Source organism: Monodon monoceros, unplaced genomic scaffold (genome assembly GCF_005190385.1).
Source record: "Monodon monoceros isolate NGI ecotype Baffin Bay Population unplaced genomic scaffold, NGI_Narwhal_1 Super_Scaffold_6, whole genome shotgun sequence".
NCBI lineage: Eukaryota > Metazoa > Chordata > Mammalia > Artiodactyla > Monodontidae > Monodon > Monodon monoceros.
Window position 1 is genome coordinate 91247241 of NW_021703783.1, and position 25114 is coordinate 91272354.

General features: G+C 56.8%; 2 protein-coding genes across 7 annotated transcripts in view; one reads left to right on the forward strand and one right to left on the reverse strand.

The window, feature by feature from the left end:
• GTPBP1 (GTP binding protein 1) overlaps positions 1–8644 on the forward strand; it is a 27799-nt gene extending 19155 nt beyond the window's left edge. Inside the window, exons 10-15 of one of the 4 annotated variants that reach the window (XM_029204236.1) lie at positions 525–703; positions 1974–2174; positions 3080–4306; positions 4715–4912; positions 6344–6556; positions 8117–8644. In XM_029204236.1, the coding sequence (XP_029060069.1) occupies positions 525–703; positions 1974–2174; positions 3080–3172 (473 nt within the window). In that variant the 3' untranslated portion in view covers positions 3173–4306; positions 4715–4912; positions 6344–6556; positions 8117–8644. Of the gene's footprint in view, positions 1–524; positions 704–1973; positions 2175–3079; positions 4913–5455; positions 6557–8116 lie in introns of all 4 variants that reach the window. The other 3 variants (XM_029204234.1, XM_029204235.1, XM_029204237.1) reach the window with 3 other exon arrangements.
• Positions 8398–25025, reverse strand: SUN2 (Sad1 and UNC84 domain containing 2). 3 transcript variants are annotated; one of them, XM_029204233.1, is made up of 18 exons: positions 24746–25025; positions 21739–21895; positions 20623–20825; positions 20108–20242; positions 19310–19405; positions 18863–18956; positions 17733–17803; positions 15568–15695; positions 13667–13921; positions 13142–13219; positions 12621–12664; positions 11866–12031; positions 11299–11520; positions 10886–10970; positions 10388–10503; positions 10088–10255; positions 9615–9707; positions 8398–8641 (listed from the first exon to the last, which is right to left on the reverse strand). In XM_029204233.1, exons 2-18 carry the CDS (start codon positions 21858–21860, stop codon positions 8528–8530), a joined length of 2190 nt encoding a protein of 729 aa, XP_029060066.1. In that variant the 5' UTR covers positions 21861–21895; positions 24746–25025; the 3' UTR covers positions 8398–8527. The 3 variants fall into 3 exon arrangements, with proteins under 3 accessions (XP_029060066.1, XP_029060065.1, XP_029060064.1); XM_029204232.1 differs by lacking the exon at positions 24746–25025 and adding an exon at positions 24304–24731 and having other exon boundaries at positions 10886–10967; XM_029204231.1 differs by lacking the exon at positions 24746–25025 and adding an exon at positions 24304–24730.
• Positions 25026–25114: the final 89 nt, after the last annotated feature.

The following is a 25114-nucleotide window of genomic DNA, read 5'->3' on the forward strand; positions in this document are numbered from 1 at the left end:
GCCCTGTTCAGTGATGCCATCCCCTCTGTTCCACCCACGAGCTGTGGCTTGTGGTTTATTCATTCTTGCAAACACTAACCAAGTACCAGCTCGGTGCTGGGCTCTGGAAACCCAGACCTCCCCTCAAGGACCTCACACTCAGTCCTTCAGCAGACATCTACCAAGTGCTGCAGTGTGCCAGGCGGTGTTGCCAAGGTGCTGGGGACAAAGACAAGATGGGCAAGGGCCCTGCCATCAAGAAGCCCACAGTCCAGAGAAGGCCCACATGCAAAGAGTGCCCTGTGTTCAGGAACTAGGGACAAGTGGGTCTGGGGACAAGCGAGGTCTAACTGGAGGGAAAAGTGGGAGAATGTGAGGCAGGATCAATCCAAGAACGGGCCTCCAGTCGCTTAGCCTCACTCTGCCCTCTGAGGTCTTCAGCCTGCCACAGCTCGAGCTTGTTTCATGCTTTCACCCACTGCCTCCCCTGCCCTGAGGCCACTGAGTGGCTCAGGCCTCTCCTGACTTCCTGGCTCCCTTGGCAGTGCACTGTGGGAGCATCAGGCAGACAGCCACCATCCTGAGCATGGACAAGGACTGTCTGCGCACCGGGGACAAGGCCACCGTGCATTTCCGCTTTATCAAGACCCCCGAGTACCTGCACATAGACCAGCGGCTGGTGTTCCGGGAAGGCCGCACCAAGGCTGTAGGCACCATCACTAAGGTACGGCCGGGCAGACCACCTTGCCTGCCTACAAGAAGTGCCAGGGACTGCTCCAGTTCTAGACTGTGAGCACAGCACGCTCTGCTCAAGAAGCCCTGAGAAATCTTACTGACTGCCAGGGGCAGAGGCACCAGTCCCTACCTTGGGAGAACTGGAACAGCGCCGAGGTATAGCCTTAGTGCCATCTTCTCTGCTCTCCTCAGAGGTTTCCCTAGACCTCCTGTCTTTCTGCGCTTTGGTAGTGACCATGGAGGAGAGAAGGTGGAGTTGAGGTATGGCAGTCCGTGGTGGGAGAATGTCTGGGCCTAGCCAGTGTTGGCCTCTGAGATGCTGGGCACATGCTCCGATGGTCTGGCTGGGGCCGTGCCCTTAGAGCAGCGGGTCCAGTTGGAGTGAGTGCTGGATAGCAGTGGGGCATGGCCTTGAGCTCTTTGTGTCCTGGAGCGCACCTTATGCCCTCTGCAGACTTCGTCCATGGCCTTGAGTAGCGGCACTTGATAGAGTGGTTTGACCCCTGCTCCATACATCCTGTCTGAGATCTTGGAATCAGCCTCAGGCTTGCTTCTCCTCCAGAATGGCCTTCCTTAGGCCCATCCACGTCACTAAGACTGTAGAGTGTGTTGAGTGGGGAGGGTCATCCTCGGAAGTCCCCTTGCTTCGGGCTGGCTGAGGGTTTGGCAGAAGCTGCCCGCACGTGCTGTGATGCCCTTGGGGATGCGGCTGGGCCTGTTCGCTGCTTTGTGTGAGGTTGAACTTGGGCCATAAGGGAAGGCTCTGAGTCAGTCCTTCCTGGGTGGTAGCTCTTAAGATTTTTGATGGCCACACTCCAAATGTTTCCAGCTCCTGAGACACTCACTTGATCTCTCTGGCAGGCCCAAAATTAAAACTTACCCCAGGCTCTTGTTACAGGGGCAGCAAGAGATAGAGTTGATGCTCTGGGCAGGCTGGACCCCAGCCTGGGAGCTGGGCTGAGTAGGAGATGGCTGAGGTTCACAGATTGTCTGTGGGAAGAGCAGCTGGGGCAGGGAACAGGCTGGAACCCTTCTGGGCTGGGCTGAGGCAGGTGAGACATCGGCCCTGGCACGCTGAGTGGAGAGGACATCTCTCCACCCCACTGCCCTGTCATCGCCCTCCTGCCACCCACCTCGCCCAGGCCCAGCCAGGCCACGGAGTGAGAGGTCCCTGAGACCTGAGGGGCGGGGCGGGGGCAGCTGAGCCCAGGTCACTGCCTGCAGCTCTGTCTCATCCCCCACCCCCTTGGCTCCTGCAGCTCCTCCAGACCACCAACAATTCCCCAATGAACTCCAAGCCCCAGCAGATTAAAATGCAATCGACGAAAAAGGGTCCCCTGCCCAAACGAGAAGAGGGAGGTCCCTCTGGAGGGCCAGCAGTAGGGGCACCCCCAACTGGAGATGAAGCTTGCTCTCTAGCGGCTGCGCAGCCAGCTGCGTTCGGCAGTCTCCAGCCACAGGTGAGTGTGCTTCCCAGGCTGGTCCTGGGCCCCTACGGCCTCGGGCGGGGTGGGGGCGGGGGCGTGGCCGCGGAGGTGACCCATAGGAGAGTGCCGGCAGCCTTCACCAGTCTGCCACGTCTTTGAGTTCCTAGATGGGTGTTTCCCACAACTCCAGGTCCCTAAGTGCTATCTAAGTGTGAGCTTTTTGTCTCTCAAGGCAGTGTTTTTCAAACTGAGATGTGGCGTACATGAAATGAACTTAATGGGTCCTGACCAGCATTTAGTTTTAATGAAAGAGAATAGAAAAATGTCAGCGTTTCCCTGTCATAGTAAGAGTGAGCATTGTGTGTGTGAGTGCAAGTGATGTATGTACGTACTGCAGCCCAAACGTCTGAAAGACGCTGCCTTAGAGGGTCCTCCTGGCCCCTTCCCCGACGTGACACTTCCTTAGGGGTAGGTGGTCTTGGGCCCTGTCAGTGTGGCTCTCACTCGGCACCTCCTGCCAGCATTGTCCCCTGGAGTCCTCTCCTGGTGGCCCTCACATCGCCCCTTTCCAGCGTCTCTTCGTCCGACTCCTCTTTGGAGAAGGAAGCTTCTGCCTGGACCTGTCCTTTCCGCTCTCCCTCCCCGTCGAGTCTTTCCTCTGACTCCTTCATTTCTTTTTTCTTCCCACCTGCCAGCAGTGGCACACGTTAGTTCCTGCTCACTCTGTGCTTCTCTGAACGGCTCCTCTCACACCGGGATCACCTGTGACCCACCAGCTGCGAGGAAGGCAGGGTGGGCGCCGGCTCCATCTGGTGGAGGGCGTAGCAGATGGCTGCTCGCTCACCTCCTGCCCCCGCTCCCCGCTGCCCCTCTGCTGTCCTGTCCTGCCCTGCTCCCGATGGGCCACTGCTTCTCAAGCTCCTTCTTCTCTCTTTCAGCCCAAGCCCGGCAGCGGGGGCCGGCGACGGGGGGGCCAGCGTCACAAGGTGAAGTCCCAGGGGGCCTGCCTGACTCCCGCCAGCGGCTGCTGAATCTCCCCCAGCCCACCTCCACCACCCAAGGCATCCTCGTTCTCTGGCCACCACTCCGCCAGATGGGCCAGAGCAACTCTGACCACCGCTCGCCCTCCCCCAGGCCGCACCCGGAGCCTCGTCATTCCCCCCACCCCCGTTTTCCAGGGGGTTGTAATTTATAAGCTGAGGAAGGTGGCCAGACTTCTGGAGGACTGACCATCTCCAACTCTCTTCCCCACCTTCTTCCTCACTCACACCTTTTTTGTACATCTGGGCCCTTAGTTTTTATTCTTTTTATTATCTATCTGTCTATCTAGTGTGCGTGTGCGTGTGTGTGGGCGTGTGAGGTGCAGGAGTACGGCCGGTCAGGGCCTGGCAGTCTTTCCCCTTTCTCCTCCGTGGCTGGCCACCAGCCTCCAGGAGCTAGTTGGCTGCCTGTCTGTCCGTGCGTTCGTGTGTCTCTGTGAGAACCTTTCAGGGCTGTCAGGAGCCGAAGCGCGCCCTCCTTCCCTGTGCTCACTCTCCAGTGCGCCTGGAGCCCCGCCACGGAGCCGCCTCCAGGCTGAGGGACGTCCAGAGCAGGGGGCCGTCCTTCTGCGACTTGGGGATCTCAGCAGAGTGGAGAGCGGTGGTCCCTCTTTTCTCTTTCTCCCTCGTTTCCCTTAAACCCCCAAACAGGTAATGCCAAAAGCTCTTAGGCTGTAACTGTAGACGTGTGGAGGGTGTTGGTGACTGAGTTGTAGGACCCTCCTTGCCCCTCTGACCTTGCCACTGACCTGAAGACAGCTGTGGCTCTTCTTTCCCCTTGGAGACAATCCTTTGTTTGCCTGGCTGGCTGGGGTGGCTCCTCTTCTGCTGAGTCTGCCGAGCTGGGGCTCTCACCTTGCCCTGGGGCCGCCTCCTGCTTGGACTTTGACTCTGATTCTTGTTGGGCCTCAGGGCACTGATGAGTGGGCCTGGGGTCTGCCTGCTCCAGGTCACAGTCAACAGCACCTCCTGTTGGCGGGGGTGCCAGGTGTTCCTCTGAGCCAGGCCGGGACTGGAACCCCTCCTTCCCTGCCACATCGCCCCAGCATGGCTGCTACAGGAGCCCAGCAGTGAAGGGCCTGAGCCCCAGATTTGGAAGCTCCAACTGGGGTACAGGGAGAGCAGGTAGGAGGTAGTAAAAAAGATTCTTCCAGACCCAGCTCAGAGCATTAAGCCCTTTGGAAGAATCGTTGCTGGGGTGGGGGTGGTGTTGCCCAGGCCAGAGGTGGTAGCATGGGCCCCAAACCAGCCTGCTCGGAGCTGTGGACTGAAGCCCTCTCTTTAGGGTGGACCGATGGGCAGAGATATGTTCTTTCTCTAGCCTGGGACACCCAGCTGGCTGGGGTCCTTCCTCAGCCTCGCCTCCCTTCCATCCCCAACCCTTCGCCGCCACTCCTGCTTCCGAACTGCTGCTCCCCTCCCCTCTCCTCCTGACTGTTTCTAGTTACCACTGACCTGTGGCCATGGACCGACCAAACCAGCACACAAAATAAAAGTTTGTTCCAAGTTGACGGTGTCCTGTTCCCTGCCCAGCCCCTCCAGGTGGAGGTGCGGCCACGGGGAACTCCGTTGCTCTGCCTGCCCTAGAGCCCCCGGCTGCGGGTCGGGCCAGGAGGGGCCCAGCTTCTCCTGTCAGGCAGGCATGGCTTCAAAACGCAGACTCCTCCGCCAGCTGTGACACAGGACAAGTTGCCATCCTCTGAACCTCAGTTTCCTCATCCACGGCAAGAGGTAAATGCCTACGTCAGGTTGTTGCGAGGATTCAGCGAGAGAATGTGTGTGAGGCCCTGATGTGCCCAGCACGTGGGCGGTACCCGGTGAATAATGGTCATCACACTGCTTACCACCCACGCCGGCTCCCACGTCCATGGCAGAGGCCGCAAGCTGGGCAACAGGCTCAAAAGGAGAAATGTGCCGTGGACACGTCTCTGCTGTTCAGCTGGGGCTGTGCCAGGCATTTCCCTCGCTTCATGTTCTTTGATGTTCGCGACTATGAGGGAGGTGGCGGTAGTTACGTTTTTCTGGTTAAGGACACTGGAGCTCAGGGGAACGGTGCCCCCAGCCCCCAGTCATTCCAGTCACCCACTCCAGCGGTGTCCTTCAGCCTGTCCTAGTTCCATTGTCTGCTGGCTGTTCCCCTCTTGAATTTTGACTCTGGTTCTGCTTACAGGGGCCGTTGCCCAGAGGTGCCTTTGTAATAGGAGTTCCAGCCTTGAGCAGCACCCTGTGCTCTCTGTCCCCACGGTGGGTGCTGTGGAATTTGTGTTTCCACAGGACTTGGCCATGGGGGACCTTGGAACAGGCAGAACCACGTTTTGTTGGAACTCTCCTGCCGCTGTGAGCATACCACTTCCTTTACATTTTGCAGCTGTGGCCTCCACCCTGGCCTCTGCCTTCCAACACTCAGGTCATTCTGATCTCTGTGGTCACCAGGCCCACACCTGCTGGCCAGGGAGCTGACTGCAGCATTTTATCGTCATTAGCTGGGACTACAAAGGTCCCATATGGGTCTCAGCCCTACCAGCTATCTATTTGGAACAAAACACCAGCCCTTTTGTTGTTGATGAAGAATAAAGCTGTTAATGCAGTCACCTCAAATGGCAAATCCTGACCCTTTTGTAACGCAGCTAACACGTGTGGCATCTTTAATTCAGCCAGGCCCACTGTTCTGGCTTATCGGCCTCCCCAGCACAGAATAAGCCACAGGAAATGTGCCATGGTGCAGGGGAAGCGCAGGTTTGATTGGGGTCACGGGATGGACCATAGAAAAGACGGTGCGAGGGTTGTGCCATGAGGGCCTCTTAAGATTTGGACGTGTGCAGACAGGCCCCAGAGGGCACAAACAGAGGCCCTGAGCCCTGACGGTGTGCGGTAGGTTCCAGGGATGCGTTTACTAATGCCGCTCAGGGATGTCACGACCTTTGTTGAAAAATGGTGTTAAATGCAGTGCAAGTGTGAATGAAATAGGAGGTGATGAGGCGAGCAGTCGCTGAGGGGCGAGCCATAGTACTAGCTTTTTCCTCATGCAGAGAGAGAGCTGAGGGCTTGAGTAACTGGCCCGAAGCCTTGGGCCTGGCTTTGCCTTCCACCCAGCACCATCTCCTGCAGCAGTTTATCCCCCAGCTCCTGCCTACTGACCTGTTCCTGCCTTTATTTTCTCAGCTGTGATTGGGCCCCTCCCTGGGCCAGGTGCCATGGTCAGGATGAGAGGCGTGTGTTGAGAGTCCAGCTGGGCAACCACCCCTGGCCCTTGGAGCTGCTCATTGGAGGCACTGAATCTGGGGAGATATTTGCAGGGAAGGGCCAGGACCTGCTCCCTGGAACTGGCAAGATTCTGGCTCTTCAGGGGACCAACCTCGTGCCATCCCAACACAGGTACAAGGGACAAGGGTTTAATTCCCACGGAGGGGGACTGCGGCACTGACGGCGGACGAGCTCAGTAGTAAAGTGGGTAATTTCTACTCTCTGCTCCAGTGGCACTGAGAGACGCAGGACAAGCCTCCTGCTTCACAGTGGGACTGGGACATCAGTGATGGCTAATAAAGCCACTCACTTTCTCCTGCCAGCCTTTGAGCCCAGAGTCACAGGCACAGGGCCTGCCTCAGGTCCCATCTCCCATCACAGCTGAGTTTTAGCCGAGAAGCCTGGTTTTCTAAAGCTTAGGAGGAAGCCTTTGGGGCACTGTTTTGGCTAAGTGCAGGGCCCCGTGCAATGGCCAGATAAAAACCACACACTCCCCTAATCCTGGGCATAGTTTATTTTTTGCATAGGCATAAATTAGAATCTGGAGATACAAAATTAAGAACCAATAGTGCAGCATTTGTGACAGGAGAGCGCAAAACAAAACCTGGTTGTCTGGAGGCAGGGCCAGTGCCAGAGGACCGATCACAGGATGGCCGGGGCCTCGCCTTCGTTCCAGCTCCATCCTCCATTCAGGGCACCCACCTGCACAGCAGCCTTTCCTGCCCCCTCCCCGCGGGCCGGAACGAACCACAGAGTTGGAACCAGTGCCCCAAGCCCCTCTTGGCAGCCAGGTTACAAGGACCTGAACTCACCCGAGGCCCCACAGAACGGGGCTAGGAATCAAGCCCTTAGCTTTTCAGTTAAAAAACAGACCTTGAAAAATACATACATAATAGAGCAGGGCTTGCTGGGTCCAAAAGCTCCCACCTCAGCCCCCCCCCTCCTAACCCAGCCCCCCACCCCTGACTGTCCCCCATAGAAAATGAGTCAGAATAGAAACAGAATTGAGCATGAGCTGAGAGAGCCCCCGGGGGTGGCTTAGGGTTAGGGGGCCTCTTACATCAGCGGCCTGATAGGGGTGGGGTAGGGCCAACAGTGCAGACAGACCTCCTCCCACCGTGGCACCCTGAGTGTCACTGTCAGTCACGGTGTCGCTGGGCCACCACAAGAGCCCAGGGAGTCCCCTGAACACTTCTAGCTGACCCCAGATGTTTATGGCCCCGAAGGACAGGTCTGGGCACCCTGGGGGAATGCAGCAAGCTTGCGCTGGGGCACAGGTGGGCCCTAGCAAGGAGTGGGGAGCAGAGTGGGCCGCAGTCCCAGCATCAGGAGAGAGAAAGCAACTACTGTCCCTAGCAGAGGGGACTCCTACTGGGCCACAGAAGCAGTAGCCCTCAGGCTCCCAGGAGCCAGATCCTCCAGGGTACAAGAAGCCCCATGGCCCACCCTGACCCAGGACAAATACAGTGTATAGAAGCCCTTCAGGAATGCTGTGGGCCTAGGCTGACAGCACTAGCTTTCTGGAGGAGCCCAGCTGCCTTCTCCCAGGAGCTTCCTGCCTGGGGACCAGTCCCAGCCTGCACCCTCCTCCCAGAGGACCTCACTTCTCTGCCTAGGGAGGGGGTACAGCTCAGCTGCCCCAGGCCCTAGCCTGTTTCACCCACGGCTTTGGCACCTGCTTCATTTATGCAGCTCCCTGGGTGCCAGCCCCTGCACACAGGCAAGGGGCAGGCAGGTCTCATCCACCTTTGCCGGAACATGGGCACTCATCCCGTCTCTCCCTGCCTCGATTTCCCACAACATGCTACATATATACACCCTCGCAGGAGGGAGAAGAAGACGCCCAGTGCCCGGTGCGCAGAGAACAAAGAAGGAAAAGCGACGCTGGAGCCTGCTGACCGCTGGAGCCACCCGGCGCTCAGGAAGAGCCTGCGCGTTCCTTCTCACCTCCGCTGGGCCAGGGGCTCTTCTTGCCCGCTCCCGGAAGTCAGTGCGCTTCAAGCGTGCGGGGGCAGAGGCGGGGGTGCTGCGCAGCCACCCCCAGAGCAGGGGGCACGTGCCGAGAGGAGCTGGCCTCCCCGCTGGCGGCGGCACAGAGAAGGCCTAGTGGGTGGGTTCCCCATGCACCCTGAAGCGGTAGATGCAGGTGTACTCGGGGTGGCCCCAGTTAGTCAAGATCCGCAGCTCCACCACCTGGTACGTGGCCATTTTAGGGCCCTGGGGAGAGAAGGCAGGGGTGGGAGTCCTCAGACCGGAGGGGAGACGGCCACACCTAGGGCCAGACGCCCCCTCCCCCGGGCCTCTGTAGAGAACCGGACTTCAAAGCTCCTGTCTTCAGACCCTGGAACAGTTTCCACCTGGTGGGCCAAGGAGCCCCACAGGCTTCAGAGGTCCCACAGGGGCCGCCAACGCACGTCAGGCTGCGCCAGGCCCAGCCCACGGCCACATAAAAACGGCCTTGTAACCGAGCCCCCGCATGATTCATCTCAAACTGGGAAAACCTCACAGGAGCTATCTTTGACCGTGAACAGAACTACCTTTATGGAGCGTTTGATGTATGTCGATGTTGAAAGAGAATTCCTTCACTGTGAATTAAGCAGAATTTCTTTTCTTTCTCAAGTTCCCATCAGTCCTCTGTGTCGTACGCTCATTTTCAGCTGAAGGCTGAAACTCTCTGCCTGGTAGCCAGGCCTGCCTCTCTCCCCCGCTCTGTCCCTTCTCCACCTCACCCACTTCCTCACACTAGGACTCCCCTGGTGTGGCTCTCAGGCCACCTACCAGAGACTCACCTGGGCTGGAGACTGGGGATCTATTTCTAACAAGGGCCTAGGAGACCTATGCCCACTCAAGTTGAGGCAGGAGCCCCCCAGCAGTGGCCCAGCCACGCTGTGCTGTGCGAGGCCCAGCTGGGCCACATTCACTCGGATACCTGCCCTCTGCAGGCAGCTCCCCAGCACTGCCCATCTGGGAGGGCCCCTCCCCCTCCCCTGCGCTGATGTGCACTTGGCGCCTCTCCCACGCCACAGGGACAGTGGTCTCTGTTCCGTACCTCGGGCTGTGGGTGGGCTAGGCTGTGACTTCTCACTTGGAACCCCCAGTGCCTGGCACAGGACAAGTACTCAGAAAACATCTGCTGAATGGGTGGGAAAGTACATATATATGCCTCTGCCAGCAGAACAGAATCCCATACCTGAAAATAAAACGTCTGAATGGGCTCCCCATCCTGGTCATAGGTGAACTGGCCAAGGAGCATCCCCTCCTGCTGCAGGTCTTCATCGAAACCCTGAAGAGAGAGCAAAGGATGGAGGGAAGAGCCTGCTCTTAGACACGGGCCCGCAGGGAGGAAGGCCTTCCCTCCCGTTTCCCCACTGGTCCCCTCCCACCCAGTGGGGCAGGCACCAGCCTCCTCGGGGACTGCAGGGGGCCTGAGCTCTGGACACAGGGTCGCTGTGTGATCTGTGACAAGTCAGTTAACTCATTAGGCCTCCGTTTCTTCCTCCGCAGCCCGAGGTAACTGAGACCGAAGTGCCGTTTCCCACCTTGGCGCCGTCTCTTCCATATCTATTCCCTTCCCCTCAACCAAAGAACGATCCCAACTCTATCCTCAATAGAGACCCACAGGGCCCTCTTACAGCCCCTCTAGCCCCCAGGTGGGATACTCACAAAGACGGCAAAGTCCTTGGGGGCACTGGAGATGGTGCTGTTGGGTGACAAGGATTTGGGCACATGCTCTAAGGTGACAGCAGTGGGGCGGATGCGGGCAGAAAGGCGAACCACAGCAAAGCCCTGGGGCCCCTGGAAGGCCCAGCAGTTGCCTGGGTGCACGTCTGGCTGGAAGGGAAGAACGTCGGGTCAGCACATGGCAGGTGACAAAGACAACCCGCCCTGGGCGCAGCTCTCAATGACCCAGGAGGGGACGGTCACCCAGCTACGCAGGCGACTCGGTGTGCTCAGGGCCCCCACCTGGAGAATGACTCGGGGAGACTGGGATTGGTACCACAGGGGGATGCCGAAGAGGCTGAGGAGGGCCGTCTTGGTCTCGTAGGTCTCGGAACATCGGGTACTGATAACGCTGGCCCCTGAGACAGGAAAGAAAGGCAGGGTGGGCGCCTGGGGCTGGACTCCAGCAGGGAGGGAGACCCACACAACCAGCTTAGCTCGCCAGCCACGGGAACCCCGGCAGGGACTACTATTGCCCGTCCCCTCCCTGAGGACCAGTCTTCACACCTAACCCAGACCCCAGAGCAGCTACAAGCACCGCCTGCCTCTTCCCGGCCGAGGATGGTGCTCAGCACGTCCCGCTTCTCCCACGCAGTCACTCGCCTTTGTTGTGAGCGCTGGGTTGGGTGAGTTCTGCTGACCTCAAGCCCTGCTTGCCTAACGCCACAGCTACCCTAGCAGATGCCAGGGGGCCCGCCAGCGTAGGGAAAGGGCCAGCCAAGGGAGGAGAGGTGCACACACCTCCCGACTCCAGAGCGTAGTCCACCATCCCGATGCGGTCCTCGCTGTAGCGCTTCAGAGCCTGGTTTACAATACGGTGCACCTGCTGAAACACAGGCGCCCCAGCAGCTGTGATGGGAAGCAGACTCGTCCACCTCCGTGGCCCCACTGTTAGGGGCCAGGAACCCCTGGGCTCAGCCCTCCCCAGTCCGGACACGTGCCGCTTGCTCAGGCGTTCACCTCCACCCTTCCACACCAGCCCCAGAGCAAACATCGGAGCCTCCTGGATGTCACTTAGGTCACGGAACAGGCCAGGGAGCTGGCAGTGTGGGACTGTGCAGCTCTATGGCTCCCAGGGAGGAAAGCAGTGCGTGTGTGCTGGGTGGATTAGCCATTGTGGGGGGCGGGGGTGTCCAGGGGCATCCAGTCCTCACCTCCTCTGTCACCCCAATCACGCCCTCCTTCTGCAGCGTCAGCCCCAGGCTGGCCACGGCCTCCCTCGCGGACTTGCCCTGCATCTCGGCCACGTGGGCGAGGATCTTGCTCTCCAGCTCCTGCAGCTGAGCTTGCGTCTCCTCTCGCTGAAGGAGCCCAGTGCGGCTTCCCCCACCTCGAAGAAGGAACTGACTGACCCAGGCAGGGAACTGAGACTCCACCTAGGAACCAAAGAAAGGTCTCACTCTGGGAGGCTCACAGTGGAAGCTGCCACAGCAGAGCCCTGGCCAGGGTGGGGTGGCGCCTGGCTTGGGTAGAGGGGACAGGGAGCGAGGAACAGGCCTGCGAGGGGAGGGCCAGCACGTGCCTGCTCAGGCCACAAGGAGGAAAGAGTTATGAACAATCCTCCATGTTATCAATGAGAGAACAGGAAGAACTTCTGTCCAAGAAAGCCAGCATCTGTGCTGAGTCCAGAGCAGGGGGCAAGAGGCTCTTTGCCTTGCAGACTGCTAGGACCGTCTCAGAGGAGGGGTATTCAGCAAGGGACGTGGATGGTTCCAACTCACATCGTCCCGCACAGCCTGGAGCTGCTGGGGCAGCAGGCCCACTTGGTCCTCCACCGAGCTCTGCTTCAGGGTCAGGGCTGCCAGTTCCTGCCGCAGGCCTTCCAGCTGAACCCCCAGCCGCCCCAGCTCCTTCATGGAACTCTCCCGAAAGGACTCCTGGGTCATCCTACTCCCAGACAGAGAAGAAAGAGTAAGCCTTGGATCGCTGGTGAGGGGTAAGGCTATGCTGAGGAGAACAAGAGGATCCCCTAGTTGGCACCTGATGTAAGTGTGTGCCCACCACTCACTGGTGAGTGCAAGGCTCACTCTTGGAGGTTCTGGCTGTAGAACAGAGCTCCGGTGCCTATGACTTGGCTTGCATATCCCAAGGAGCTAATTATTACAGTATCCCATTTCCCTTCTAAGCCCAGATCCATAATTCACTCTACCTCAGCTCTCACATCCTCCACAAGTACAGATATCTGGGGCATGGGAATACAGCCGGCATGAGGTTGTACAGAAAAGACGGTACATCTGTAAATGAACCCATGAATCCCAATTCTCTTGCAATGCCTGCAACCCCTGCCGGACCTCCACTGCACTTCAAGGACAGGCTCTGAGCAGGTGATCCTGAGCTAGGTTTCAGCCATCTCCCTCTCTGCTTGGGACACAATCAGAATTCTGCTCCGGGGCTCTGCTCCCCAGTCCTAGCTGGGGGTGGGAATGGGGGGGGGCTGGGGCTGAACAGGCCTAGGACAGATGGCAGTGTGCGTTACCTTTGCCACTCAGACTTCAGCTCCTGGAGTCGAGCCTCAGACTCCTATAAGCAGAAAGAAGGGAGCAATACAAGAAATGTCAGGCTCACAGCAGTCAGTCTCCCAGAGCAGAATCTGTTCCCTTTGGGGTCTTTGCTTAACCACGTCCCCACCCCAGGGCCTCCTGACTGATCTGGCAAACGTCAAACTGGCCTCCTGGTTGAGGTCCTTATGGGAGTCTCGGCCCATGTCTACAGTGCTCAGGCGTTCACCCGTTCACTCGTTCGTTCATGTATACCCAGCACAACAGGCCACTTGAAAGCAGCCCTTCCTGTCCTCAGGCATGATCCCAGGGCGTCTCTGCAGAGCGTTCCAGCCCGAGTGGATTCAGTTCAAGCAGAAGTCAGGGGACTCACAACCCTTCTCCCCATTCTGCACCTAAGCAGACCCTTAGGGGCCAAGGTGCCTCCTGAGCCCAAGAGCAGATGGTGAATTCGATCAGCGCCCCACCGTAGGCTCCAAGTGCCCCCAAGCCCACCAACCTGCGAGGCCTGGACAATCTTCTTGAAGAGGTCTTCTGAGTCCTGTTGATGCTCTGCTCTCAGGGTGACCAGTTCTTCCTATCAGGCATAGGAGAGAGGCTAAGGATTTTACTGAGTCGTGCTCAGAGGCCGCTTACAACCAGTAAGTGGTGTAACCGGAATTCGAACCAGGCCTGTTTGGCTGCAAACTTCAGCTCCTGGCCTTTCTGCTACAGTGCTTCTTGGAAACACGCAAGACTCCTCTTGGTCTTTACTGCACACCTGCATGGTGTGCCACACCTACGTGGGCATTACAGGCACACTACAATCTCATGTTCTCACAGCCAGGGGCGGGGCAGACAGGAGAGTCTCCATTTTAAAGAGGAGGACATTAAGTCTTAGAGAAGGTAATTGCCAAGTGGTAGAGCCGTCTGACCCTGAATGACACACTGCTGTCTCCCTCATGTCAGGGTGCAAGGCCTCGCCCCCTCCACCCCACACACCCAGGGTGTCAGCCACACGGGCCCCTCAGCTCCCCTCCCCGACCTGGATCTGAGCAGCGGTGTCCCTGCGGAAGTCCTCCTTCAGGGCAGCCTCGCGGCGGCTCACCAGCCCCTCCAGGAGCGCCAGGGTGTCCTCGTGGCTCAGGCTGCCGCTGCCCCCCTGCCCTCCAGCCCCCTGCCGCAGCTCCAAGCGTTCCAGCCGCATGGCCTCCTTCTGCCAGCTGGAGGAAAATTCGGCAGCAAGAGCTTCCAGGCGCCGCTCCAGAGAGTGTACCCGGGACAGAATGCGCTGCTCAGCCTGGCAGGACGGGGAGGGAAAAGCCACAGAGGTTAGGGACTTATGACAACAGTACTTCCTAAAGAGGAAGGGAAGAGAATCCCAGAAACACCCAAATGAAATTATAAAACACAGTCTGTCAACTGTCAGTTAAAAGGCACGAGCCTAGTGAGTACAGAGGTTGGGCTTCTGACTTGCAAAAATTCCATTTTTAAACTAGGCAGTACTTGCATGACTCAAAAAGCAAGCAAGCAAACAGCAAAAACTCATGCTCCTAACCTCCGCCCCATCCACCCAGAGCCCTCACCACCAAGCCTTCCCAGACCAGGCAACTACTTTTATTAGTGTCTTTACACAGATGAAAGTAAATACAAAGATATGTCATTCTTTACTTCCCCCGTTTTACAGAAAAGGTGGTCCTGAAATTGAGTTGTCTTTACTAGTGATTAAAAAAAAAAAAGTTAAAGATGCCAGAACACATCGTTATTTTGTGAAATAATAAAATCAGGGTCAGGAAAGTAATATCTACCAAAATAAATGGTTAAAAACGTGATAGCAAATTAAATTCAGCAGGATGCAAGCAAAGTTCAAATAACTATAATCAGAGGACAAAGCGTTTTACATTTTCATCGTAGACCCCAGGACCTGCACACACACTCCGGTTCGCCCCCCACTGGACTGCAGGCCTCTTGAGGGCAGGGCCTGGGCCGGGTCCAGCTTTAGCCTCTGGCGGGTTGCAAAAATGTCCTGCCCTCCTCCCAGCATCTGTGCCCTCTGCAATGTGGCTTCGCAGGTGCTTCCATGGAGAGGTGGGGTCCATTTCCCCCTCCTTGAATCTGGCCTGGCTCTGAGATTTGCTTCAGCCAATAGAATGTGTCGGAAGTCACAGTATGCTAGTTCTGAATCTAGTCCTCAAGGTCTGGCATGATTCCACTCTCCTGGAACCCTGCCCGGCCGCTATGAGAACAAGCCCAGGCTACCGGCTGGACAGCAAAGGTACAACCTGCCCAGTCCAGGCCTAGACCAGCCCGCCCCTGCTGACCCACCAGTCAACTGCAGACACGCGAGGGGGCCCAGCCAAGATCAGCTGTCCTTGCTCAGACCAGAAAAGCCACCCAGAGGACCTGCAGGCTCACGAGCTAATCCAATGCAGTACTTTTTTTTTTTTTTTTTTTTTTTGGCTACACCGCACAGCTTGCGGGACCTTAGCTCCCTGACCAGGGGTTGACCCTGGGCCGTGGCAGTGAGAGTGCCGAGTCCTAACCACCGGACCACCAGGGAATTCCCCAGTGCTGGTACTTTTAAGGCACTGATTCTGGGGGTGGTTTATCTATGGTAATAGGTAACAGAACAGGATATTACCTGACTCACAGAAGGTACTCAGTGAAGATTCGTGATATTGTACTGAAAAGGAACAAAGTCGGCAAGACAATTTGTCTTATTCCTTTTCCTTCTGTCTTCCGTGCCTCTTAGGACGGCGACTAACTTTTGGGCAGTTCTGAGTCATATTTAAGCACAGGCAACACCCCCCAACATCTGTACCACAAACAGTAGAGAAAGGTGTCCTGGCAGCACCTCCTCAGCTGTGTGTGTGAGGAAGAAGGGCAGGGACGACTTCAATGGCAAATTCAGGCCGAGGCGGGAGGCTGCGACCCTAAGATGCTCACCTGGAAATGTGGGGATGAGTCTCTGGAACCCCATACCGCACGCTGCCCGCTGCTGCCCTTCGAGGCCCACCAGGAAGCCACGGCGGGGTGGAACGTCTGCAGCCCGAAGGGGTAGCAATACCATGCGCCTGCACACAGAGGAGGGGGCAGTTAACCTGGGCCGGGGCCACAGCGCGGACGGCAGCCTCATGAGCAGCGCTCACCAGCAGCCTGTCTCGCTCGCGGGAGCCTTGCCCCGGCCAAAGGCGGTATGAGGGGTGGAGGTTCCCGCCACTCTCTGAGGCAGCAGCCTCCACCCGACAATCCCAGCGCGTACGCATCCTCACGTCCCCTCAGGAATCCTCATCTTTCCACAGGTGGCGAAGCTTGGAGGAAGCGGCTATCATAAGTTGGGGATGATCCAACGGTAGAACCCAGAGGGCCTGACGGTGGTCCTCAGTCCAGACCGTACATCAGAATCACCCATGCAGCTTTTGAAACAATCAGTGTCTGGCCCCGCCCTCCAGAGTGAGTTCGCGGGCCTGGGGGATCCCTCCATAAGGAGTTTTAAAAGCTCCCCAGGTGGGAATTCCCTGGCAGTCCCATGGTTAGGACTCCGAGCTCTCAATGCCGAGGGTGTGGGTTTAGTCCCTGGTTGGGGAATTAAAATCCCACAAACCGTGCAGCATGGTCCCCCAAAATAAATAAATAAATAAATAAATAAAAGCTCCCCGGGTGACTCTAATGGGCTGCCATGGTTGAGAATCACTGAAACAGAATCCACCTGCTCAGAAAGGCTGCCTGCTGCCCCAGAACAGAGCACAAGGCTGCCACCAGACAGAGACATTTGCACCTTGCTTTAGGGGCTACCTGTTTGTGATGTGTTTACTCCTAGGCTATGCACGTGCCACGTGTGTGCGTGTACATGTATGCGTGGGGCTGACAGCGCCTGAAAAAGCCATATTGGGTGTGGGGTCTCCACCCTGGTAAGATGTCACACTTGCCACTCAATTGTTGGCCTCCAGCAGGTGCAACAGGAAGCATGTGACCACCAGACTTTAAGTCAGACCCTCCGGACAGGCCTTCACTTACTGCCCTCCCGGAGCTGGTCACTCCACCCCTCTGCCTTTCAGACTTTCCGTGTGCATCTCATGACACCATGAGAGCCTCAGCTCCACCAACCCCACATGGGGATGGTGAAACAAACAACCTTGTGAGATAACACAAGGGAATATGCTTCCTGAACAAAACACTGTAAGATTATAAAAGGTCATTATTTTTTTAAGGGCAATGCCCAGTTTCCACTGGATAGGAACAAGCTGTTCTTGTAACAGGAAACAAGGGAATCAACACTTGGAAAGATGTTCTACCTTGGTAGAAATCAAAGAAATACAACTTGAGTAGATGCTAAACCTATAAAACCACCTCTAAAAATATAATAATAATAAAGCATGGTCTTTAATTATAAATTGGTAAAACTGAGCCTGGGGGCCACAGGGGCAACTCATAGGAAACTGTGAAACTCATGTGAAATTGTCAAATCAAAAGTTGAACACTAAATATATAAACATAATGATTACAACTATGTAAAAAATGTGAAAGTTCAACGATAGAGACTGGAACAACGTGGAGCATCTTATAGATGACAGGTACTTCTTGGTGCAAAAAGGTGCTCTCACTTCCCTTTACTACTTCATTGTTTTGATCCTAAAGACAGCTGAAGACTGAACTTGATGTAATGGTAATTCACTCACCCAGACAACCTCCTGATTTGGAATGGAGGGAAAATGACTGCTAATAACAGTGTCAGAGTCCCTGCTTTTTACCCCAATATTCCTGTACTAAGGCATGTTCCAGCCCCTGGGGCTGCAAGGATGCTCTAGACATGCTAGGCAGTCCAGCGTAGCAACCCAAACCAAGGACAAGATCAGTGGATCAGAGCATTTCCCCTTTCACCCGCTGGTCACCTGAGGACCCAGGAGACCCAGACAGGATGCTGCCCAGGCTCCATCCGACCCCGCTCGTCCTGCCTCCTTCCCTTTTTTGTAGTTGATCACTGTCTCTCTAGTTTTCACATTTCTGCTCAGCACCAGACTCGGCCCACACTCTGCCTGCCCCTCTGGCTCGCAAGCCCCATCTCCACAAGCTCTCGTTCTACCCCTCCCTGTGACAGTGGATGAGCTCACCATAGGTCAGGCCGGTCAGAAGCAGCAGCAGCAAGAGGAACCACAGGAACGTCTTCAGTGATGAGAAGCGCCTGGACCACAGGAGGGGAGAGAGGGCAGGCAGAGGTGTCAGGAGGGCTCCAGGGCCTCTATATGCCCCCAGGGAGTTCCTAGAGATTTTTCCCTGAGTGCTGAGCTAGAGTTAGAGAGGACACCCTCAAGCCTCTCATCTTGCCAGGGCCAGATTGGATGCTTTACCTGCAAAGCTTGGAGTGATGGGGACAATTCTGACTCTGAACTGTATTGATGTTATCAAAAATAAATACTGGGGGGGGGGGGCGGGGGGGCGGGCTTCCCTGGTGGCGCAGTGGTTAAGAATCTGCCTGCCAATGCAGGGGACACGGGTTTCAACCCCGGTCTGGGAAGATCTCACATGCCACGGAGCAACTAAGCCTGTGCGCCACAACTACTGAGGCTGTGCTCTAGAGCCCATGCTCCGCAACAAGAGATGCCACTGCAATGAGAAACCCGCGCACCGCAATGAAGAGTAGCCCCCGCTCGCCGCAACTAGAGAAAGTCCATGAGCAGCAACGAAGACCCAACACAGCCAAAAATAATAAATAAAAATAAATTTATAAAATAAATAAATAAGTAAATACTGGGGTCTCTGAATAACCTAAAACTTTCACAGACAGATGTCCTCTAGGCAAGCAAATATAGAAGAAACAAAAAGTAACTCCTTAGTCAGGCAGTATTTTCTTTTGGAAAACACTGGGGGTCCAGATCACCAGGGGGCCAAGAGGGATGCTGAATGTTCTGGGAAACACCACTTGCTGGCTAGAGCCTAAGGCCTGGCCAGCAGGAGTAAAGCTGGGCTTGTCTGAGACTCAGAAGTGGCTAGGCTGGTGTTCGGAAGGAAGTGCCCAAGAAGCTGCGTTCCAGAACACTCCCTGCACCTGACTCTAAGTCCTGTCCACTGTCAGGCATGATTCCAGAAAAAGGGGCTCTGGGTGTCCACTCCACGCTCACTAATAAAAGCCGCAGGTAAACTGGGAAAGAAAAACCTTCAGAGAAACCATCACGCACAGGTGTAGATGCTTTATCGGCCCCTTCTGCCTGGGGCCTTCTGACTCCTTGTCAGTCTTGCTTACCTGGTTAAAACGAAGACGTCGAGGAGGGAGGCAGCTGTCGTCAGGCGGTACCAGGTGGTGCCAATCCACCAGTAGAGGAGTCCGAAGAGCCGGCCTGGAAGAGGGCCCGTCAAGCCTAAGTGCCACCCTGAACCACTGGGCCTGTGTGTCTCCACCAGCGGTCCTCCCTGCCCCGACCCCAACCCTGATCGCCAGTGCACCTCCGTCCTGTCCCATGCTACCCAGGTCCTGTGATGCCACCCGCCTGCGCTGCCAACGCCCTCCGCCCAGCTTTCAAGCAAGGGTGCTCCCGTGGCTCCTGGCTCCCCGTAATTATTCTGGAGCGAGCTATCCCTGGTGGTCCTACAGTCTCTTTCTAACGGGTTGGATACCCAACCGCAGAAAGATGGGTGAAAGTGACTGCCAGAGAGAATGGAAACAATCATGTACAGAGCAGCCGGCACCCACCTGGAGAAGTGACCACCATCCAGAAAAGAGAGCCCGCCCGAGAGACAGCGTTCCGTAGCCGCGACCCTGAACCCTGCTGGTCCGTCTCCGAGTAGCCTGCAGGGGAGGAGAGGAGACGCCCAGTTGTCCTCACTCTTTTTTTCTGGTGTGGAAGTGCCGTGCACCGCAGGGCCTGCGGAATCTTAGTTCCCCGACCAGGGATCGAACCCGTGCCCCCTGCAGTGGAAGCGTGGAGTCCTAACCACTGGACCGCCGCTGTCCTCACTCTTAAGAGCCTTGGGACATGGAGACTGTCAGTTGTCTGCTCCTCTAGACTGTGAGCTGAGACCGTGTGTCATTCTCCTTCACATCTCCAAGTGACAGAGGCTGGCAGCTAGCAGGCCAGTAAACGCTGACGAAGCGAAGTGCTAGATTTCTGACATTTTATTTCCCTTGGACTCCTTGTCTGCTTCCTTCTCACCAGCAATCCCTCAAACCACTCAGAACTAGACTAAGGGAATCAAGCACCTCCTGCGTGTGAAGCTCCATGTTAAACACCTGCCGGAAATGGGTCAAATAAGGGAACGGGCCACAGGCGGCTCAAGGCCTCGTGGGGCCAGGCGATCGCATCCCAGCGCTATCGAGGGCAACCCCAGGCCTGGGTTCAGGGCACCATGGTGGCACAGCAGCAACACTCAGCTGGACACCATGCTCTCTCGAGCTGTCAGGGCGCCTTCCCCTACTTCCCGTCACCTCCCCAGCAGCCCGGGAACCTGGCGAAGCACCTCCCCGAGGCTGGGGAGGGAGGACGTCGCCTACCTACGTAGTCATCCTCGGAAGAGTAGCCCGAGGACGACCCGAGGAAGTCCTCGGACAGCTTGTTCTCCGGGAGCCCGTTGACTTTGCTGCTCTCAGTGCCACCTGTGTCTCTCCTCCTCACCCGCAGGTCCTCACCTGAGGAGGGAAGAACGCGGGGTTCTCCTGGGGCAGAGATGCTCCAAGGAGGGTGTTCCAGAGGAACTCGCGGGGACACCCCGAGGAGCATCTCTGATGGGCAGATGGAATCTACTCTTAGCCCCGCCCGAGCTCCCTTGGGTCAAGGGAGGGTGAACTAGGACCGGCCCCTCCGTCTCCCAGGCCTGGAGCAGCTACGTGGCTACTCCATCGTCTAAAGGGGCCTGGAAGTTCAGACACTCAGCTGCTCTCCCAAGGGTTTCCGAAGGTGGGGAACCCCTCTTCTGGCCCAGCAGCCGTTAGGAAACCCCCGGGGGGGATTTTGGACCATAAATCTCCAGAGGCAGCAGAGGCCCAGGAGAAAGGCTGTGGACACTCACTCCAGAAGGGGTCACCATGCAGCTGGTCGTCGAGGATGGAGTTCCTGGTGAGAGAGGCAGCGATGGAGGCGGCCCGGGGGCTGCCAAAGTAGGACTCCCTGACCACAGACTCGCTGTAGTAGGAGGTGTGCCTGTCGGAGGAGGGGCCCAGCTGCGGCGCTGGGGAGAGGCGCTTCATGTTGCTGGATTTCCTCTTCAGGGTCCTGTGGGAGGTCAGCAGGAGGAGAGAGGCAGGAGCTGGCAGGTGAGCCCAGCCAGGAAAGCGAAAGCGGGGCTCTAGGCAGTGCTCTGCCCTCCTAAGGTCGGGGCGGGGGGGGGGGGGGGGGGGGGGCCTGCGGCCTTGTTGCTAGGCAACTAACAACTCCCAACTGCTGACTGTCTACCACGCAAAGCGGGTACTTTCTGTGCTCCCATTATCTCTAAATCTCACAAGCAGTTAGGCGAGATCATCAGTAAGCGATGGAGTCAGGATTCAAATCTAGGTCTCTAACTTCAAAGCCAAAGTGTTTTTTCATGCTTCCTCATGGATTAGTAATTTCTACAACCCACTGACAACCCAGACAAACCCAACCTGGCCTTCTAGAGCTAGTCAAAGCCTCAGGGGCTGTCATCTGGGCCTCACATCTGCAAGGGGGCAGGGTGAGGCAGGCGCCTGCCTTAGCTCACATCCTGGTGCCCCTTGGACTTGTTCGTCTCCTCAGCTGCTTCGCTGGCCCTGAGGAGGCCCTACAGACAGTGGCACATGTGGGTGTGGGTGTGGGTCTGGGGAGGATGGCCAGACCGGCAGAGCCATCCACGGCACCATGGGTTCCTGTGAGCCCAGCTCTCGGTTTTGGGGTTTCCGGCCTGGCTTATTCTTGAAGCTGCCTCTCCCCACTTCCTGTTCTCTGAACATGAGGGCAGCAGCCCGGCTTACAGCATGGAGAGAAGAAACAGCACTGGGCCCTGGCATCCCCAGAGGTGTGAATGTCCCCTTTGACCAGACATGGGTATCTGATCTCTGCCCACAAAAGTCACAAGACGAAGAGGCTGCGCAGTGAACCGCCCAAGACATGTGCTCTGCAGGTCAGTGCGATCCCACGGAGGCAGGTGGGGCTGGAAGTGGCAATCCCATACCTGAGAGGACTGTCTTTAAACAGGGTGCTCTGACTCCCCATCACCGAGCTCCCCCCACTGCTGCTGCTGCCGTCGTCGTCACCCTGGGAGCAGCGTGTTAGGCGCTGGCTTCTTCGAGACATGACGAGGTGGGCGGGGGACCCTTCCCCTGAAGAGTCTTGGGAGAGAAAGGGCGCCATGTGAAGCGTGGGGCTGTTCTCAGCCCCTCTCCAGGGGAGGAGAAACAACGCACTGCCTCCTAGCCAATCCCCACCCCCCACCGGGATTCAACTGAAACAGCCTGAGATGTGGGTGACATGGGGCATTTATTAATTATCCCGGCCCCACCCACCCTGCTGCCCTCTGCCCTCTGCCTTGGGCAGCCTCTTTCATGGCACCTTCCACAGGATTTCCTAATTCTCAGTTTACTGGATGCGGAGGTCCGTGAGAGCTAGAATTGGGCCTTCTGCAACCTTTGACATGAGACAGAGCCTGTGGCACCTGATAGGTAGGCCACAGGTGCTAAATGAATGCCTTTCATCACTGCTGCCCTGCACCCGCTCTCCAGCCCAGCCATCTTACCGTGCTGCCCTGTCCCTAGAGCTGCGCCTGTTCTTGTTCTAGCTTGTTTCCCTTAGATGGGACGTGCTTTCCTTTCTTCATAGCTGTATTCACTGATTCAGAGCCGCAATCAAACTTTGACTCCAGAAAACTTTTGCACGGTAACCCCTGCCTACATCCTGATGGCGCCCGGATGCCGTATCCCATTAGTGATTATTGGGCTGCAACACCAGTGCATCTTGATATGATAAAATACTTTGTTAAATGCCTCCTAGGTACCCGCTCCTTACACACCCATTATAATCCAGGAAGGCATCGTTACCCCCATTGTACTGGGGGGAACCTGGGACACTGAAATGATCAGTAACCTGCCCACAGCCACCCAGCCTGTAAGTGACAGTGGCAGAGTTTGAGCTCAACTCTCACGGGTTGCAGGGCCTGGGTCCTTCCACTCCACCAGGAGGTTTTCAAGTTGTTTCAGGAATATGTTGTTGTGTCCCCAACTAGAGTCTTTTACAGCCTCCAGTATGTTCAGAACAGGCTGCAGAGCTGTTACATTTGTTAACAAACTAACAAAACAGGCAGGTGGAGCGCCAGTGTGGGATTACCCTCAGTCCCTACCAGCCAGACCAGTCACTACGTGGGGTGGAAAACCAAGGCTCTGGAATTGATAAGGAAGACTCAGAGGAGGCCAAGGTGAAAAGACATGGTAAAAGGGGGCATTCTACAACACAAGGAGGATTCATAAACCTTTCAGTTCTAGAAACCCAAGTTCAAAATCTCAGATGACCAGTATGAGCACTCTGAACATGGCGCCTTTGCCAGCCTGTATTACAAAGTCACTGTAATACTTCGGTCCTAGTACTTGTGACTTATTACTCCCAATATTCCTCGTTGATACTTAAATTACTAGTTCTCTGGGCTGTGTGGTGGACATAGGCTCTAACACATCCCAACTCAGACTACAGAAACCAGGAGGTCTGGTTAGTCTAGTTGAAGAATTCTACAAAGTCGTCTTCTGAAAAACAAGCAGCCTCATGTCTTGGGTCTTACTGGTGTCTTCACAGGTAGGATGTCCACCTGGCATCTTTCCCTGGTTTTAGCCGATGGTGGTATCCACAGCAGGAAGTTGGCCTGGATCCTTTTCTATATTCCATTCCTTATAAGGTAATTCCACCCCTGCTACTGCCCTCCCCACCTGAAAGCTACAGATGCTCACACAGGCTCCTCCTCTTAACCCTGCCCTGATGAAGCCTTCGCCCTGGGGCGGGAACAAAGCAATGAGTTTAAACAGAACTCAAGCTACTGCTGGCAAGAATATAAATAAATATTTAGATGGAGGTGTGTGTGTGTGTGCGTGCGTGTGTGTGTGTGTGTGTGTGTGTTTGGGGGGGGGCGGTTGCTGAAAACCATCAGCAGTCAGCACCCTTCTGGGGTTCCTTTTAGTCTTTCTCATAGGGTTCTGCTATCACGAAACAGTTTATCATTGAATCTGGGTTTCGCAAGATGAAAAGGTCGAGGCCCCGTCCTCCAAAACAAAACAAGAGGTGAGCCTCTCAGAGCTCCAATCTTTTGCATATCAGAATAAACACCCCCCGCCTCCCCCGCCCCGTTAAGACACCCTCAAATAAAACATCCCTTCCCACTTCTGAGAGGAACCACATCCTTTCTCAGCTCCACCCTTCCCCACCCCCATCACAAACTTATATGGCAGTATCCATCCAGTCGTCAGACTTAACCTAGATCTTGGGCATCCTCCGCGGTACGTTTTCATACTACATTCTCTCGTGGGACCTGCAAAACGCTCCAGGTGCTAGCTCTGCTCCCTTCATTCCCTACTGGCTAAACCTGCGGGAGTTTTGTTTTTTTTACCAACCATGCGCCTTCCCTGCCTCTCTGCTCTAAGTCACACTCCCGCCTCCTATTTGGTTTCTTTTTTTTTTTTTTTTTTTTTAGAACTGAACAAAATGGGCCTCCCTCCTATTCCCAGAGTTATGACAGGCGGCGGCAGAAGCAGAGAACTACCTGTCCCTGGAAACTGCCTGACTGGCACGAAAACGCGGGCACTGGCCTGGGCCGCTTTGGGACAGCCGGGTCTCCGCTCCTCGCCTACCGGGGAGGTTCGGCCCGGGGAAGTCCCGCCCGGAGACATCCGCCCTCCAGACTGACCAGTGGAGCGGCCAGTCCCGGGGGCGGGGGCCGGGCGGCGGAGATGAGTCACGGCGGCCTTGGCACAGCGCTGGCCCTTCTCGACCGGTCCAGGGGCGTGCACCGGGCGGGGCTGGAGCCTGGCCCAGCTTGGCCCGGAGAGGAAGGGCCAGGCCTGGGCAGCTCGGCTCTGGCCGGTGCAGCCCGACAATGACCCCGGGGTCAGGCCGGGCCCGGGACCCGCGGGGAGGGGAGCGATGCCGGCCCACCACCCTCGCCCCGCGCGTCTGCCCGCCAGAGGCCCAAGGCCGGCTGTTACCTGCTGCCGCCGCTGCTCCGTGCGGGACCGGGGACGTTCGAGGCCAGCCGCGCCTCCCGGGCGCACCCTCTTACCGCGTCGGAATCCGGGGAGGTGCGGTCGGCGCAGGGACCCGGGGCGCGCGGGGAACTGCGGACGGCGGATTGGCGGACAATGCGGCCCGCGCAGAACCGCGCTGCGCAAGTGGGGCCGGACGGCGCGCGCGTGGCCGAGTGTGTTATGTGTGCGCCTGTCAGTCAACGCTGACAGACCGCAGCCCATTGGTCAGACCCCGCCCGCGTCACCGCCCACTGCCACTGCCCATTGGGCGGTTTGAACACAAAGGCTCCGGCTCGCCCCGCCCGCCGCGTGGGCCAAACGGGCGGGGCA

Coding starts and splice junctions, on each gene's coding strand:
- SUN2 (XM_029204231.1), bottom strand. CDS start 24,430: ATGTCTCCGGGCGGGACTTCCCCGGGCCGAACCTCCCCGGTAGGCGAG. Junction 10,971..11,298: donor TGATTGGGGTGACAGAGGAG/GTGAGGACTGGA, acceptor CCTGTGTTTCAG/CAGGTGCACCGTATTGTAAA. Junction 10,504..10,885: donor CTACGCTCTGGAGTCGGGAG/GTGTGTGCACCT, acceptor TTCCTGTCTCAG/GGGCCAGCGTTATCAGTACC.